Source organism: Acartia tonsa, chromosome 8 (assembly GCF_053477335.1).
Source record: "Acartia tonsa isolate MP-2025a chromosome 8, ASM5347733v1, whole genome shotgun sequence".
Classification (NCBI taxonomy): Eukaryota; Metazoa; Arthropoda; class Copepoda; order Calanoida; family Acartiidae; genus Acartia; species Acartia tonsa.
Genome location: NC_137267.1, coordinates 44059835 through 44074634, shown reverse-complemented (window position 1 = coordinate 44074634; position 14800 = coordinate 44059835). Strand labels below are relative to the sequence as shown.

The 14800-nt window shown below is 33.8% G+C and overlaps 1 protein-coding gene across 4 annotated transcripts in view; it reads right to left on the bottom strand.

Moving 5' to 3' along the window:
* LOC145327043 (uncharacterized) overlaps nucleotides 1-14800 on the bottom strand; it is a 33118-nt gene that overhangs the window by 18164 nt on the left and 154 nt on the right. The window contains exons 1-16 of one of the 4 annotated variants that reach the window (XM_080170549.1): nucleotides 14660-14774; nucleotides 14386-14442; nucleotides 13923-14011; nucleotides 12861-13302; nucleotides 9679-9745; nucleotides 9334-9498; nucleotides 8055-8102; nucleotides 7457-7575; nucleotides 6824-6986; nucleotides 6415-6546; nucleotides 5971-6031; nucleotides 5104-5362; nucleotides 4282-4481; nucleotides 2875-3563; nucleotides 2299-2498; nucleotides 449-1018 (exon numbers count right to left, since the gene is read on the bottom strand). In XM_080170549.1, coding sequence (XP_080026675.1) covers nucleotides 449-1018; nucleotides 2299-2498; nucleotides 2875-3563; nucleotides 4282-4481; nucleotides 5104-5362; nucleotides 5971-6031; nucleotides 6415-6546; nucleotides 6824-6986; nucleotides 7457-7575; nucleotides 8055-8102; nucleotides 9334-9498; nucleotides 9679-9745; nucleotides 12861-13302; nucleotides 13923-14011; nucleotides 14386-14442; nucleotides 14660-14719 — 3321 coding nt within the window. In that variant the 5' untranslated portion in view covers nucleotides 14720-14774. Of the gene's footprint in view, nucleotides 1-448; nucleotides 1019-2298; nucleotides 2499-2874; nucleotides 3564-4281; nucleotides 4482-5103; nucleotides 5363-5970; nucleotides 6032-6414; nucleotides 6547-6823; nucleotides 6987-7456; nucleotides 7576-8054; nucleotides 8103-9333; nucleotides 9499-9678; nucleotides 9746-12860; nucleotides 13303-13922; nucleotides 14012-14385; nucleotides 14443-14659; nucleotides 14775-14800 lie in introns of those variants that run through there. The other 3 variants (XM_080170551.1, XM_080170548.1, XM_080170550.1) reach the window with 3 other exon arrangements.

Here is a 14800-nt window from a genome sequence, read left to right as displayed (position 1 = left end):
AAAATAGTGGGATTTTAGTCATTCCTCAGGCAAGGAGAGAGATATTTTAAAACGGACTTTGGATACCTACTGATTCTACTCCTCAAGACCTTTTCCTGAAGAACATTTTTATTTTACACCAAATGGCATAATTAATGCAACTGCACTACTTCAATTTAAATAACGTCGGAATAAAAAAACATCTACTCTAAAAGTATAAAATTAAAATCTCCATTTAAAAATATATCCCAAATTTTACATTTTCTGTACCATAATTTACTATTATTAAACAGATTGCTGAAGCTGCGTTATGAATAATCAAAGATCCTTGTTTCTTTAAAGATTAAGATTTTAGCTGTCTATCTTGAAAAACCACCGATAAAATCACGTTTTACTCTATACGTTGTCTTACATACAGACAGACAGGCGGACATTTCAAGTTATAGAGTAGCTTCGCTACTAAAACTACCTTATCAGGTGGAGAAAACATGAGATTTCTAACATGAGTAGCCGCGGCAGTTGTTGTCAACGATTTGGCCAGTGTTGTCTGCGAAGCATTTAAACTACTTGAAATTGCTGTTGATATTGCTCGTTGCAGTCTTGAAATACCAATTGCTGACATAGAAATAGGTGTGCTGGTTAAAACAGGCTGCTTAATGGCTGATGATTTGCTACCGCCAGGTGTATTATTATCACTGCTGCAAACCATATCACGAAGCTGATCCAGCGGCAACGGCTGTTTGAAGTGATAGCTGCTAATGCTGACATTTTGGCTGCTGACACTTGGTGTATGATGCACTTGCGATGGATATGTAGCAATTACAATTGGAATTTTAGATGGGGAAAATTGTTCATTTCCAATGGAAACTTTGTCAACCACTGTGTCAAGAATAACCTCTTCTTTAACTGACTCTTCTGGCTGTTCTACTTCAACTAGTTCAATGACAACAGGCCGGGGGTTGAGACACACACGACCCACACACGCCTTTTTCTTAAACTTCTCCCAGTTGCCGCCAAATTTAGGGTTGTGTACACAAACCTAAAATGATACAATTTATAAGAATGTTTGCAGATTATTGAACTTATTTTTGTAAAATCTTTACCTTGTGTTTTTTTTTACCTTTTTACCCCATATTTATTGCCTACTATTCTTAATAATTACGGCTACGCACCTAGAGGCCTCTAGTAGCACATAAATGTTTCCTTTAAATCCATGATAGGATTAGCTGTTCTACAAAATATATCTTAAAAGTCACTAGCCGGCGGTACACTACGGTCTAAGGGTGGAAAGGGGTAGTTTCACGAAATGCATTTGAACTTAATTTAGTGAACCGCATATTTTTTCTTAGTTAATGGGGTAAACTACATTTAAATAGCATATATTTGAAATGAATTCAATTTTCTACCACGTAGTCATTAAAATATCAAGACCTGAAAATTGTCTTTTTGTGATATATGCAATTTAAAAAGACGATTTTCAAGTCTTGATATTTTAAAAACTACGTGGTAGAAAATTAAAATTTTTTCAAATATATGCAATATAAATGTAGTTTCACCATTTAACCAGGATAAAATATGCGGTTCACTAAATTAAGTTCAAATGCATTTCGTGAAACTACCCCTTTGGCTAAAAAGTCATGATCAAATTTTCTTCTTTTAACTTGATATTATTGATTTACATACCCCAGCGCATGCATAATGGACAAGGGAAAGAAAAAATAACGTTTGGAACCAAGTTTTTTTTTACTTCAAAGTTGGGTCAAATCAATATTTTTTGAAGGTCAAAAATCTACTTTTTATTTTCTTCCTAGATATGAAAAATAATTTTTTTTGCATAAATATCTAGTAAAAACTAATTTCGTTCATATTCTTTACAAATATATACACCAAATTAATAAGTAAAAACATTTTTTATTTTACCTTATAAGTGTTAATTTTATGCTTTGAAAGTAAATTTATGAAATAATTTTCGTCATTTTTTTACTGAAAAATTGAGCAAAATAAATTAGTTTTTGTCATTTTACTCCTAGTTGCGCTACCGACCCCATACCAAACCATATATGATTCTAAATTTTGAGAATATAATACAACTTTCAGTTAAGTTTCTAGAGTGGGGTCGGTAGCGCAACTTAAAAAAATTTTAATCTGAAAATTGCCTGTAAAACCTAAATTTGAATTACAAATCGTTACAGCAATCTTAATTTCTTTGTTATTCCATTACTAATAGATTTTATCTTTAATAACCTATCCTCTCAGTCCAAAGATAAAGTCTATGCACCAGGTTTACGCAAATGGGTAAAATCCTTATAATAAGTTTACCTTGCATTTTCCACATATAGATTTACAGCCCTCACATCTCCCACATGTTTTTCTCTTTCTTTTCTGCTGGCCCTGCCCTGCACTCCTAGCCTGATCAGCTGATTTTACAGAAGTATGATCAGCTGTTTGTCCACCCATAACAGAATTGCTTGTGTTACCGCTGGTGTTGGTTGAAAGTGATGATTTACTGTTATTATCTGCAAATTTATTTTGATCTTAAAACCTGATTGAGGGATTTATTCATTCAATTTCAAAATAAACCACACCAAAGAAAGAAAAATTTAGATAATGCAAAGTTTGGACTCTCAGACCCAGGTCTTAAAATAAACTGGTTAAACGTCTGATAATTTGAAGTGGTAGGATATAGAAAAACTTCCCCATGAATTTACCTATTAAACAACCCGGACTCCATGTAAAGCTTCCCTTACAGATATTCAATTTAGTAAGATTAAAACAGTTAAAACCTAAAAAAAACTCTTCTAATTTATAGTAGGATAGTAACAAGGAATATCATGTTATTCTCCCAGAGGGACAGACAGATCTCTTGAAATTAAGGTTTTTTAGATCAAATTCCTGAATCCGACTGGGAGCTGCTTTCGCTGCGTAGCTTTTCTACAGTTATACTTCCAATAGGTCTGCTCACAGGTAATGTCATGCCAGCCTTACTACCCTTTAATACATTTTCTGATAATTTCCCAGTTTCAGAAACTTGCATTGGGTTCATGTTAGTTTTTATCCTATCCTTTCTTTCAGTATCAGAACTGCTGCTTAATCGTTGTCTTGATATGATTGTGCTTTGATTTTCATCTGTAGTTCCATCCAGTGATCTTGGTCTTATTTGTTTTTTAACCTTCGTCCTTGTCGTGTCTTTTGTTTCAGCTTTGTTGGCAGCATCTGCAGTATTTTCATTATTCTTATCATCTTCTGATATATTTACAGTTTGAAGTCGTACCAAGGATCCTATACGTCTTTGGAATGTGCTGAGGTCAGCCTTGTTTTTTTCGGTATCAGCCGCCGGTGTCTTTTGAGCTTTGGAAATGTTTATTAATTTTCCAAGTAAGCCAGATACTGGTGGGGTTTTCTTTACAGCCGGCTCTGTGTCATTTTGAATTCTGTTGGCAGATAAAGCAGCATCCGGCATCTCTTTTGTCTCATTTGGCGCATTTTCTTTGTCAGAATTGTTTTCAATGTGATTGTCTTCAACATTAGTGTCTTGGTCATTATTTTCTTGTTCAATCCTTTCTTCGCTTGTTTTGGTTTCTTGACTAAAATTAACAAATAAAAATAATAACTTTTTATTTAAAGGGGACTTGAAATGGAATTGGAATATATGATTATGTATGTTAAAACAAAGATAAGTTAAAACAACTAAAATGATAGGATTATCTTTAATAAGAGGTATATCTTTCTATTATAAAAGAGAGGGGTAGGTTTCTGGTAGAATCCGTAAAGGTGTGTGTTTTGAGGCTTAAAAATAGTAGTAGAACGATAACATCACTATATATGTGTATTTCTTATTGAAAAGAACTATAGACAAATTTTTTTTTTAAGTTAACATAAAATTGATAGCAGATTATCATATTATGATATTTCAAATATCAAAAGCTGTCACTAAAAATGCAAGGAAGATGGTCATTTTATATAACTGTAGATTTCAACAAAAATCGACCAGATGTACATTGTACGTACAGACATAACCTAAACATAGAGTAGCTGTGTTTCTAAAAATTACTACTTATTCCATTAAAGTAAAAGAAAAAAGGGACACGAGCTATGTAACTCTACAACATGGTTAGGACCCTTTGCCGACTGTCAATTGGGTCTTTGAATATCAGCTAATAGCATTGGAAATAAAAACAAAACCAAGTCGCTACAAAAAGAGAGGAGCGCAATTTCCTAGCAGACGAAAAAGGTCTCCACCGCTAAAGCCAGGTAATTTTCCGGGTTATACACCTATACTTATACATTTATTAATATTCCTACCTTGCTTTAACGGCTTGGGTAAACTCTTTCAGGATTATTTCAGTGTTGGATCTTGGCTTTCCCTTTCTTGACCTCCTCTTAGAAGGGCTTTCAGTCACTTCCTTGGTTGCTACGGGCGAAGGTTTCTCTTTCTCAATAGACTTATCAGCTTCCATTGCATAATCAGATGGTGTATTTTTCTTTTTCTGAATTTCATTTTCCTGAATATGTTGACATTTAGCATGAATATAATACAATTCGTTTCTATTTAATAAACAATTTAAATATTGAACTACAGCAAGAAAAATTTATATAATAATAATATTTCTCGTATTCACTCGAATTCGGTGGATAAGAACCGGTTCTCATCCATACGAAAAAACTATGTCTAGCATCGTATTATACCCAGCTTTCTACGAATATAAAAATGTACAATCATAAGATTAAAACCAGTTTTTTAGCCCCGAGGTGCTGAAGGGGCTAAAAAAACTGGTTTTAATCTTATAATTGTACATTCTATATCCGCGGAAAGCTGTTTTTAATACGATGCGAGAAATAACTATTCCAGTATGGCTTCGAAACCGATTAATATCCGCTGGATTATAACTAGTTCTAAGCAATACCGAAAAAAAACATGTTGGTATAATAGCATGACAGACAATGTTCCACGAATATTAAAATTAAAATCATAAATCAATAATCCGCGGAAAGCTGTCTATAATACGATGCGATAAATTACTATTCTGCCAATAACTAACTTATGAAAAAATAAATGAATTTATATTTTATTTTAAATATGTAAGTAAAACTAGTGAGTAATCAATTCAACTACAATTAAAATACCTTAACATTTGGTGAGTTTTCTGAAACTGAGTTCTTCCCCTTTTCAGATTGATTTACATTCTTAGTATTATCTTTGTTAACATTACTTTTCTCAGTTGGAGGATTTTTGTCGGTAACTTGTTTAGGTGGTAACTCATTCTTATCATTGGTAGAATCAATTGCTTTTGATAAAATATCAGTGGAGTCTTTGATGGGTTCAGAAATTTTTTGTGGGCTTATTGTTTCCACGTCCACCAGCTCCTCTGGAGGTATAGGCGTACTAAACAAAAAACACTGTGAATTAAAAAAGAAATTTATAAGTCTAAAAATTGTTGTCGGACTATAAAAAGCAGTTGCTATGAAAGATAAAAAGAGATAGTTGCATGAAGTGCATTTACTGAGTCTGGTGGGTACTGAGAAAAGTGAACCATTAAATGTTTTTTGTATAATATGATAAATAACGGTTAGCAATGAAGATAATCGAAAGAAAAATAATCTTTTTACAGGTGGTTTTTGTTTAAAAAATTTTGCAAGCATAAGTTACAGGAATACCGTCTACCATACACAATTTTGTATTATAAAAAATAACAAACAATTAGGCACCACTAAAATAGTCGTATAAGTTGCATATATCACAAGAATATGATTTTCAAGTCTTGATATTTTTAAAACTAGTTTAAAACATTAGACATGAAAAAATATGCAGTTCACAAAATTCAAGTTCAAATGCATTTAGTGCATCTAACCCTTTGATAAAAAACAAATTAGTATCTGCTTAAAGAATTGCACCTGTGACTTTCAGTGTTTAGATAAAAAACTAAACCAAGAACTGTTTAGAAAAGCTAGTTTAAGGAAGTTAATCTGTTTAAAAATAAATATAAAACTTACCTTATTCTAGAAGAGGGGTCTTCCAAAGAGGCAAAAGATAATTCCAACTGCTGACAAGTATCTAAAGAAAAACAAGATCAATTTTGATGAAAACTGATGCCCTAAAACAAGAGGCTATGGACAATAACATACGAATGACAGAATGCAAACGACATAAAAATAAATATCTACCTAATGGAAGTTAAAGTGAAGAGGGTCGGATTTAGAAGTGTTGGATTTATTAGGAGAGTTTTAAAAATAAAATATAGCCTAAAACCATCCTAAGACTTAAAATAAAAATAAAATTGAAAAAAACTAACCGGGGACGTATGTAAAACTTCCCTGAAATGCAAAACTCAAACAATTCGATAGTTTTAGTAAACTTAAGCCACAGTCAAAAAAAAACCTTACAACTTTTTATATAGTAGAATAACTGTTAAAACCTTGAAATAAGTTTATACTTACCAACCAAGTTATAAAGTCCTTGATAGAGATCAGGGTTGTCGAGAGCAGTGTTGGCCACGTCACCAATTTTCTCCTTGTCAACCGTGGGAGGAATTATACTGGCAATGGTTTCTCCCAGCTCTCCCAGTAATCCTTGGAACAAATAAAGGATTTTAAGTGTCTAAATTATTGACGATTTCTCTCAAATTGCCTTGTCGAGCAAGTAATCCCCCCCCCCTTTCCCTCGTAAATCGTACCTAACTGTTATAGGAATCATCCTGCAAAGTTTGAAATCGATAGGACAATTCAAAATGTCTAAATTAACAAAAAGAGCTAACCGTTAATGAATGATGGACTAACTGTCCCTAATTATAGAAAAGCTTCACTTTTAAAATTACAACCCCCCCCCTTTCCCTCCCTTATTTTTTACCTTTGATAAATTCATCATCCGAATCGTCTTTCTGCTTCTTTTTTTGCTGCGAATTCACAACCTGTTGTTGTCCTTGTTCTTGTAGTGTTGCTTGGTTGGCGCCAGCCTGCTGGGATATTGGCAGTATTGGTTGTACAGGTTTAACCATGCCAGGTTTCTGAACCTGAAAAAGTGTAATTCAATGAGTCACTGGGGAAGAGAAAAAAAATTTAACCTACAAACCTGTAAAACAAGATTTTTTTTTTTTATTTTCCATCATTGGGAACATTTTAACATGATATTCCATAAGATTGGTTTATTTTGTTTGACATACTCTAAACTTATAGAAAAACTGTCTTGGACTTAATAGATTTATTTAAACATAATCATATTTGATTTTTAGTACCATTGCTACTTTATACTTTCAATTTGTCTGTGCATTCGTCCATAGCGCTATGGGAGAATTTGAATTAAATTTTCTCAGCAGCTATTAAAGCTAGACCACTGATTTTAACGTTTTTCTTATTCTTTCTCCCTTCTTTATGGCCACTGAACATTTGCTTGTTAATTGCTATCATTTACAATTCATGATTTTGTTATGTTTCGCTACTTATGCATGTTGTCATCCTTGTTAATTTGATTTCTATAACAAACCTGATGGAAGTTAGCTGGTACTTGTTGTTGTGTTGGATATTGCAGGGATTGGTTAAACTGATGGGCTGGTACAGGTGGTAAGGTTATGGTTGTGTTGGGTTGAGCATTCGCAAGCATCCCTGAAAATCACATTGTTAGTTATTGCCAACAGGTTGAAAAAGTTTGCCATAACTTTTCCGAAATTAAATTTAAAAAAAAACCCAGTTTTTTTTCTCGTGAAATTGCTTAGAATGTTGATCCATTTGAAAGATAGGTAAAATGGCAACAAATGGCCGCCGCAACGTAAAAAGATAATGTGAAAATGCCATAATAGTCATTTATCGCATCGTATTAAAGACAGCTTTTCGCGGATATTAAAAAAAATGTAAGATTAAAGCCAGTTTTGATAGCCCCGAGGGGTCGAAGGCTCAGTCTAACAACACTGGTATCAATTTTTTAGTTTCTATTTCAATATTCGTAGAAAATTGTACGTAATACGATAACATACATGATTTTTCAATATGGCAAAGAACCTGTTCTATTTCAGCGGATAATAATCGGTTTCGAAGCCATGCTGGAAAATGAATTCTGATAGTTGGACGCGGCAACGTAAATGTACCTGGAGGAATCTGAATGCATACTTGTCCATTGTTTTGAATTTGATTACCTGAAAATAAACATATTGCAATAATTCTAGAGATCTTTATTTCTCGTATTCATTCGAATCCGGTGGATAGGAACCGGTTCTCATCCATACGAAAAAACTATGTCTAGCATCGTAATATATCCAGGTGACGCATTATGTGAGAAACATGTTATTCATATGTAGGTATCTTTTCTATTTTAGGTATGCCTGCCAGAGAAGCCTAGTATTTGTCATCTATTAATTTATGTCTGTATATTTCATGTGTAGTAAAATATATTTAATTATTGCCATTTTATCTATGATCAATTTATATGTTAATAAAGCACATAATTCCAGATAACTAGGGTTTAAATAATCTTTGTTTAATTTTAGATTAATAGAATGTGCGTCTGTCTGTATAGTGCTAATCATGTAGAATAAGTATGTTTACCGACTTTATCATTATGCATATGCATAGATTAATAAGTTACATGTTAGAACGATTTGTCAGAATATGTTATTGTTACACGTGTAAGTAAAATAATATTATCGGCTACTATTCAAGAGAGAAGTCAGGCTTAATTTTTGTGTAAAAATTTCTTATACCTATTTTCTTAATTCGTCGGGTTTTTTGGTAATGCTATGATTTGTATTAGATTTCTGGGGTTTTGTCGCTTTCGTGGCAACGACTCTTTTTGTCATATTTTCACAGTAGCTTTTCTTTATTTCTAGCCCTGTGGGAACAATTGCATAACCCTGCAGGGCAATCACCTAACCTAACTTAAAATAACCTATCAAAAGCTACTGTGAAAATACGACGAAACGCCCCTTAACAGGAGTTACCACGAAAGGGACTGTACCCGATTTCTGTGACAAAAAAATATTTACTCTTCTTGCAGGGGTGTATATTCAGCAAAATTGACCCTGCTGAGGGGGAAGAGGGTAAAAAAAATGAAAAATATGTTGTTGGGGGGGAAAAAATGAAAAAATTAAGAGACATGAAATTTTTTTCTTTCTATTTTTCTCTCATCCTTGGTAAAAAAAAAAATAAAATAATGTGCTGGAGGAGGGGATAATATAAATAAAATAAAGAGTTTTGCAATTTTTTTTTTCAATTTTACCCATTCCTTGCTTGAAAAAAACCAGGAGGAAAAAAATAAAAATTTTGCAGCGGGGAAAAAATTGAATCTTGTGCAGAATATAATTATACATCCCTGTCTGCTTGTTAAAAAAATATATGCTTAAATTACAAAATAAAGAATAAACAACAAACCTACTACAGGATTGAAACTATGCGCAGCAATTGAAACAGGGGGCAGGGTCAGTGTTATTTCTGGCATCTCAGGATTAGCTCGGTTGATGTCATATCTGGTCTTGGGCCGTAGTTCCCGAGGCTTCTTTGGGCTGGTGCTTACCCCTCTCTTCCACTTTTTACCACCTAGAAATACAGAAATCAAATGATTTGTCGTTAACCAAATCCCCTCCTCCCCTTATATCTAAAAAAGTACAATAGCGAAATTAAAACGTGTCTGTATAAAAAAAACTGTTTACTCAGTCTTAATTAATTGAAGCTTTCATATACCTAAATGAATTTTAACATTTTGAAGTCTATTTTTACCTGTTTGTTGAATAGTTGTGGTATTCGCTGATTTCAGGCTTGTGTTTGAAGAATTTTCAACCTCAATCTAAATAATGGTTCAATGTGAAACTAATGTGTAAAACCTACTCTAAAAGGGGGGGGGGGGGGGAATGTGGTGACTCGTGCCACGACATACCAGCAATTTTATTTTGGGTGCTACTCCCTTAGTTTTAGAGATAATTGGGTGAAATCTTTTGGGCTGGGTCACTAATTACCCCAAGTTTTGGTATCTTTAAAAAAAAACGGCGGCGGGTCCGCCGATCCGCCGTCATTTTCCGCCGCCGCGAAAAAAAAATTTTATATTCAGGGCGACCACTACAAAACATAAAAAATATAGTATTTTTATAGTATATTTTTAAAATCCATATAGTATATATAGTATATTTTTTTGAACACATATAGTATGATATAGTATCGGACTTAGAATTATTTAGTAATACATAGTATATACATCATCATTAACTAGCGGCTTCGCCCCTAGCCTCTAGGGGCTTCGCCCTATGAAGTAATGGGAAGTCAACCCTCCTAAATAGAAAAAAATTATTCTTTGTTTAATTACTCTGTGGTAAAATTAAACCCAGGTTGTGCGTTTTATGCACAAAAATTTTAATTTGTACAAATTCAACCCAGGTTGTGCGTTTTATGCACAAAAATTTTAATTTGTACAAATTAAACCCAGGTTGTTTGCCGTATACACAAAAATTTCAATTTGTAAAAATTAAACCTAGGTTGTTCGCATACACAAAAATTAAAACTTAAAAAAAAATATTTAAATTTTTTTTTTGGGGGGGGGGATTCATGGGGGCTTCGCCCCATGTTGCATTTGGGTTTCCCCACCCCAATTACTGGTTTTTGTTTACAAAAATTTTTAAAAATTAAAAGTTTTGGAAGTGGGGATTTTTTTTATTTTTGGGGGGGTTGGGGTGTCCCATCCCCCAAGAAAATAGCTTAAAACCACCAGAGGACCAGTAGGTATATTCCCAGAAGGGTAGAGCCCAATTTGATCTGCAGTTACTGAGATTTTACAAAAAATGTAAAAAAGATTTTTTTTTGGGGGTGGGTTTTTTATTTTTGGGGGGGTTGGGGGTGTCCCACCCCCTAAGAAAATAGCCTAAAACCACCACAGGACCAGTAGGTATATTCCCTGAAGAGTAGAATCCGATCGGTTCAGTGGTTACCGAGATCTTAAGGGACGGACTGACAGACAGACGGACAGACATAAAACTACTTTGTATTATAGATAACTCAAAGCAAAGCTGTTATCAAAGCAATTTCACAAATAAGGGGCTTACTCTGTGATTATTAGGCTAGGTATTTATGTGAGACTATAGGTTATTTAGGATAAAAGTTTACTTTTGGTTAGTATTTCACATATATTTAATCATTTATTGGATAGGTCTCAGGTTCAGGTGCTACAGGCTAGCTGGAAGGTGGTTTTTGGACAAATAAAAAAAATTAAAATTTCTGTTTGAAGAGTTAGAGATTAACTTATAAAACAAAATATGCATCTTTTTGGATGTTATTAACGTAAATGAAGAAAAAATTAAAATAGGCCTCCAAGTTCTCGTCTTACAGGCCTCCAGGTCCACTCTGGACAGGTTATAGATAATTTTTTTAGTTGAAGAGTTAGAGGCCAACTTTTTAAACAGAATATGCATCTTTTTGAATGCAATTTACATATCTGAAGAAATCTAAAATCGGCCTCCAAGTTCTGGTCCTGTAGGCCTCCAGAGGGGACCTGGAGGCCTGAAGGGCTTGACCATGGTTGCTAATTTTCAATTTTTTTCAGATATGTTAATAAAATCCAAAAAGATGCATATTCTGTTTTATAGGTTGACCTCTAACTCTTCAAACAAAAAATTTGAATTTTTACCTGTCCAAAGTGGACCTGGTGGCCTGTAGGACCAAGAATTGGAGGCCAATTTTAAATTTTTCTTCAGATAAGTTAATAACATCCTAAAAGATGCATATTCTGTTTAATAAGTTGTTCTCTAAATTTAACAATTTTTCTACCTGTCCAGAAACCACCTTTTAGCCTGCAGCACCTGAACCTGGAAACTTATCCAAAAAATTATTAAATATAAGAGAACTACTACCCAAAAGTAAACTTTTATCCCAAATAACCTATAGTCTCACATTAATACCTATCCTAATAATCACAGAGTAAGCGAAAGTGGCAAAACTCCCCCCTCACCCTTAATTTAATTCTATGAAAAATAACTGATATTTAAATCATAATCACAAACAAAAATATATTTTAAAGGATTTTCTTCATCTCTTTCTTACTGTAGAGCTTTATGCATTTTTGTCGTATCACAGTATATTTTAAGCCCCCCGCAGGGGCTAGAAATAGGAGAAAACCTACTGTGAAAATTAGACAAAACGCTCCTTAAGAGACATTGTCGAAAAACTGACAATATTAGTTTTTTGTTATATAAATGTAATATTATATAGTATATATAGTAAATTTTGTTCAAATAAAGGTAATAATATATAGTATATATAGTAAATTTTTGTCATATAGTATGATATAGTATCCAAATTCATCCTATATAGTATAAATAGTATATATAGTATGCAGTGGTCGCCCTGTATATTGCATTTCTCGCCGAATTAGGCAATTTGGAATCATTTGAGACCATGTTATTTTTTTCAAAAATTTTTCCCCTTATAACCAACCCTGCGGGGGGACTATCAAAGTATATCTTAAATTCAGTGCCTCTCCTACGCTTTTAAAGATATTGAGACAAAACCTTTTGAGGTAGATCAGTAAAAAAATATTTGAATAAAAAATGGCGGCGGTACCGCCGCTCCCGCCGTCCACCGCCATTTTCCGCCGCCCACAGGACGGCTTGTAAGGGGAAAATTTTTTGAAAAAAATAATATGGTCTTAAGGTATTATCCTCTTAGAAATTTTTTTTTCAATATTGAAAATTTGAGTCCCCGGTCGGTCGGGCATCCTACAAAAGACAAATAAATAGAAAAGTTTCGTTATTTTATACTTTTAATAATCACATATTCCCTCTTTTATTTTTTCTTTTTGAATGGCCACTGATCAGTGATCATCTGCTTTACAACTCATTTGTCCGTTAGTCTATTCAAGATATCTTTCCCTACTTATGGATGTTGCCACCCTTGTTTAAAAAAGTAAACAAACTTACGTCATGTACAGAACTGTCCATGTGATCGTCTGAAGTGTCCAATCTTCCTCCAATAGTTGCAACTACAGGATTATTTCCTCCAACAGGATTCGTAAGCTTTGCCTGTCCACTAACTTGTTGATCAACAGGCTTAGGTGGTGGTACAGTTTCAGCCTGTTTTGCTTGAACGGGGCCTCCAGCAGGATTCGTCGGCTTTGCCTGTCCACTAACTTGTTGAACAACAGGCTTAGGTGGTGGTACAGTTTCAACCTGTTTTGCCGGAACGTGGCCTGTTGGCGCATTTTCTGCATTTTTTGCTGGGACTGTTGGCGCATTTTCTGCTTGTTTTGCCCTGAGTTGGCCAACTACCGACTTTAACAATCTGTCTGGAGGATCAAACTTGTGTTGGTTGTACATCTGAGGATCCAGGTCGAATGCAATAAGTTTTAATTCGTTACAAACCCTGTAATAGGAAAATATTAAATAACAGTCAGATTGCCTTTTTTGGGTTTAGAAAGGATACTTTGTTGAAGGAATCAACACAATAAAAGGGAGTTACATAAATTGCATTTTAGAAAAAAAATTCAAGCACAAGTTACAAGTATACCATCAAACATATATAATTTTGAATTACAATAAAAAACTAACAATTAAACATCACTAAAATAGTCGTCTTGCTGTTATTGTCAAATTAAGCCAGCTATACAAATTGCATATATCACAAGTATAAGATTTTCAACTTTTTTTATATTTTTAAAACTACATGGTAGAAAATTGAAATCATTTAAAATATATGCCCGTTAAAAGTAGTTAAAACCATTGAACGGAAAAAAACATGCAGTTCACTAAATTCAAGATTAAATGCATTTCGTACAACTACCCCTTTAGGCCTTTAGGCACAATTTTAATCTACTAGGACATGGACTTGGGTTCTTATCTTAAATCAGAAGTCTTCAAAATTTTAAACTAATACTTTTTATCTAGAATAAAGTTGATTTTGTTTACTATCATTGAGGATGTATACTAATTTATCGTCTATTGTCTTATCCTTTAAGATCCCTGATTATAACAAAAACAACTTACCCAACATATTCTTTAAGAATCTCAACCAAGTTTCTCTGATTGACACAACAACATTCTTTTAAATCTTCGGCGGGAAACTCTTTAAATTCCTGAACACGTAAAAAGTATTGGTAATATTTTCAGTGGGGCTTCAAAAACGATTTTAATTTCACTATCCGGGTATATCTGTCTCTAACACAATGCGATTGATAACTTTCTATCTACATATAGAGGAATAGGACTAGTATTAATCATCCCAACTAAATTAGTGTGAAATTTTGCCTATGTTAACTTATATATGTACGTTAAGTCTACAATTATCAAACGTTCTTCATATAAGGCTAGCCACCCCCCCCCCCCCTAGTGAGCCGATGTGCACGCCATTGATTTAGTTTGATTTGATATTTCTGTTAGAAATTTAGGTAAGAAAAAAAACCTGCGCAACCATAAAGAAATAAAAAGCTAATCTGACTAGGTACTATACCTGTGGTAAATCTCTGGATTCTTGCATAAACTGTTGAGCAGTCAGCTGTAGGTCTTCCTAGAGGTCAAAGAATAATAAATAATAGCAATAGAAATTATGATGGAGATTATCGTCACAAAAAAAAACAGAAAAATGACAGTTAGTACCCAAAAACTTACTCTGGCTATTAATGTTTTTTTTTATTCTGAAGTATAGTTTTGTTATTATTAAGTACGTCGGGAGAGTGTTGGGTTCCATTCTGGACAACATCGATTGGTTGGTATTACTACTTTACCTCGAGTATGTAGGACATGACCAGGCGGGCCACCTCGCCCCGTAGGAAGTGCATAGTCATGATTGGTTGGTATTACTACTGTACCTCGAGTATGTAGGACATGACCAGGCGGGCCACCTCGCCCCGTAGGAAGTGCATAGG